At 33.0% G+C, this 2978-nt stretch overlaps 1 protein-coding gene across 3 annotated transcripts; it reads right to left on the reverse strand.

Annotated features, from left to right (window-relative positions):
* Positions 1–1722, reverse strand: LOC149532868 (uncharacterized). 3 transcript variants are annotated; one of them, XM_089806143.1, is made up of 3 exons: positions 1447–1712; positions 1195–1296; positions 1–1074 (listed from the first exon to the last, which is right to left on the reverse strand). In XM_089806143.1, exons 1-3 carry the CDS (start codon positions 1498–1500, stop codon positions 676–678), a joined length of 555 nt encoding a protein of 184 aa, XP_089662269.1. In that variant the 5' UTR covers positions 1501–1712; the 3' UTR covers positions 1–675. The 3 variants fall into 3 exon arrangements, with proteins under 3 accessions (XP_089662269.1, XP_089662271.1, XP_089662270.1); XM_089806145.1 differs by having other exon boundaries at positions 1–424; positions 1447–1605; XM_089806144.1 differs by having other exon boundaries at positions 601–1074; positions 1195–1289; positions 1447–1722.
* Between the last annotated feature and the right edge of the window lie 1256 nt (positions 1723–2978).

The raw sequence follows: 2978 nt of genomic DNA on the forward strand, positions 1-2978 counted from the left end.
TTTAATCAAAGACAATCAAACAAGTATGGATATATTGCATTCATAATATAATAGAAGTCTGTATACAACTTATGCCCTTTTTACAGATCAGCCAGATCAACTTGCCAACAGAGTATACCAGATCAGCCAGAATACATAGAACCCTTTCTACAAAAGAAGTTTCCAGAAAGTGTTAAGGAAGGGCCTAGAATCATCGGACATAGAGAAGTAAAGGATAATAAATTAAGTAGGTGGAGTAAGTGAACGAGTGTATGGCAGGGGAGATTAAAAAGTCAGCCTGGAAGCCAGGATTCTCACTGCATCGACTCTGTACCTTTTTCCTAACAGAACAGGAGTAATCCATACATCTGTAATAAGCTCTTGGCCAGGACCTGTTTCTTGTCATTTTCTGCCCATACTTTCGCCACTGGCACCCATCGTTGACCTGAAAATAGTTAACAATATCAGAATTCCGGAATCTACAATGCTGGTTGTTGTTGTGTAGGAATTTTCTACATCATCTATGCTTATCATTATTATTACTTGAATATTGCAATACTATGATGCTGAATACTATTGATAAAGGATTAGAGGATGTAATGAAAAAACCCAGTCATAATAGATCATGAAACGTGATCCCAAATTTTAATTAAAAAATTATCAGAAAATTACATAAGGGATAAATTTACAATTCAATTATTGCACTCTAAAATACAGCCATGTCAAGAGACATGGCATGATAAAAACTAAATTTGATGCTTGGATTTCTGCTCCGTTTAAATTTATTAAACCTAAAACACAAGTCATTCTTCCTGAGGGTGTGTCTGATCTTGACTGGAAATATAAAGTTTTTTTAGTCTGGACCACTGGTGGAATCCGAGGTCTTTTGCCGAGTGAATGGGGTTTCTCAATCCCTAAATCTTCATCTATGCTCGATTTGCCTCCACCATTTTCTCTCTGAGGGCTCATTTTCCGTTTCTTGGAAGAAACCCAGTGATCATCCATGAAAGGTTTGGAATTTTTCTCGTCTGAGGTCTCAGAAAGTACAGTGCTACAATCCTTAGCCTCCTGCCTGAGCTCCCCATAATTTGATACCTATGCTAAATCAATTCCTAATTTCAGACTCTCTCCTATAAAATAGAGAAATGCCAAGATTAAAAACTTGTCATGACTAAAAATCTAACAGGTCGAGTGAATTCCAATGAAATTTTGTACCTGTTGCTTCATGAGCAATCTATTATAGTCGCGGTACATTTGATTGATCATTGATATAAGCTGTTGATTCTCCTTTCTGAGGAGTCTCAATTCGCCTGTAATCTACGCAACTCTCAAATATTAATGAAATGTTATTGAAAATAAATCACTCCCGGACCAATTCAAACAATCTAGGGAAAACCAATCTCAGAAAAAAAACGACAATATAGGGGAGAAAAAAAAACTCGAAATACAGATAAATAGAAGGCCTACCTCATCTGAAACCCATAGAGGAGAGCAGTTTCTACCTTCAATAATCTTTTCCATGCAATCTCAAATGAAAAAACATATAACCATTGCAAATTTGTTTAGTACACGAGTAGAGAGCGGATAATATAGAAGCCAATGGATGTTTATTCAACGGGGAATGTGTAGATTAGAGTTGACTTGAAGCTACACGATATTAAATCGGAATCTAGGCAATGCTGATGTGTGGGTAAAACTCCATACAAGTGGTCACAAGATTTCTTGATTTTAGCGTCACAAGGTGGGCAACGAAGTTGAATACCGTCCATTACACAAGAAGCTTCGAGAATTCAAATACGCGTTTTCGGCTGTCCAAACATTTTTTGTTTTATGGTGATAAGTATGAGCAAATTGCAGTGAATTTGTTAGGGTTAACTAATTGTACATCCACTCGCAATAAATTAGATTCGACAGAAATTACATCTAGTGCTCACGTGAACAGAGAAAATTTTGTATTTAGTCCGAAGCCGCCTGCATAATGTCTCTCTTGCTGATCAAATATATAAATATATATATATAGTCAACTCAAGCATTAAAAAATTTAGATTAACGATTAGCAGGCAGTTTAATATAAGGTGAAGAGCACTAGAAAGCGCACTTTAAGGTTCATTGAATTGGAAATAAGTTTGAATTCAAATTGTCAATATTAGAAGATAAGGATTATTTTACCGTGTTTTTGAAAAGGGCAAGTGGAATTTGAAGGGATTGCATAATAAATTTTTTTAAATGAGTATACAAAAATATGGCAGGTCTAAAGTGTAGAAATATGATAAAATAGTAATCTACAAAGAACTAATAGAAAACAAAAGCAAGAGAAACGATTGATTAACAATATTAGCATGGCCACAACAACTATCAGCTGCAAAAATTCTATATTTATAAGTCAATAGTATGCTAGACACTAGAATTGCATATTTTGAAGGTAAATTGAAATCTTATATAAATAGATAAAAGATAACTTTTCTAAAGACATACATCAACAAGAAAGAACCAACAACCAAATAGACACAAATGCAATTTTTGAAAATTGCCTCAAATTCTATACTGAGAGCTTAACAAAAGATAAAGAGGCATGATTTTGATTAGGACTTATCTCCCTTCAATGTGCAACTATGTAAAAAATATTGTCTTCCAAATGTATAGAGCAAGTTAATAGATGGGGACAAGCCCAAATTTGTATAGTGTTTAGTAACACCATATATAACTGTAGAAGTAGGAGCATATTTCAAGCTTCACTAGGTTCTTTTCAATTGACAAGTTCTATAATACAACTATTAGAAATCACAAATAACACATCTTTATAGTAATTTCATCTTGTATATAAATAAATCCTCCATTTTATATTTATAATTATTTTATAAGATTACATATTTTAAAAAATTATATAAATATTATTTATATTACTTTTCAAAACATGAAAACTTATCTTTGAATGTTGTATACTTTGAAAATTAAATATATTAAATATTAATTTAGAGCTGTCATACATTGTGTTGTTT

The sequence above is a fragment of the Cupressus sempervirens genome, chromosome 10 (genome assembly GCF_028749045.1).
Source record: "Cupressus sempervirens isolate cs-2001-9-10 chromosome 10, ASM2874904v1, whole genome shotgun sequence".
NCBI lineage: Eukaryota > Viridiplantae > Streptophyta > Pinopsida > Cupressales > Cupressaceae > Cupressus > Cupressus sempervirens.

Excerpts from the sequence above, each read along its gene's own strand:
- LOC149532868 (XM_089806143.1), bottom strand. The coding sequence starts at position 1,500 with ATGGAAAAGATTATTGAAGGTAGAAACTGCTCTCCTCTATGGGTTTCA. Across the intron at positions 1,297-1,446 it reads CTCTATGGGTTTCAGATGAG|ATTACAGGCGAATTGAGACT; the intron begins GTAGGCCTTCTA and ends AGAGTTGCGTAG. Across the intron at positions 1,075-1,194 it reads GATTGCTCATGAAGCAACAG|GTATCAAATTATGGGGAGCT; the intron begins GTACAAAATTTC and ends GATTTAGCATAG.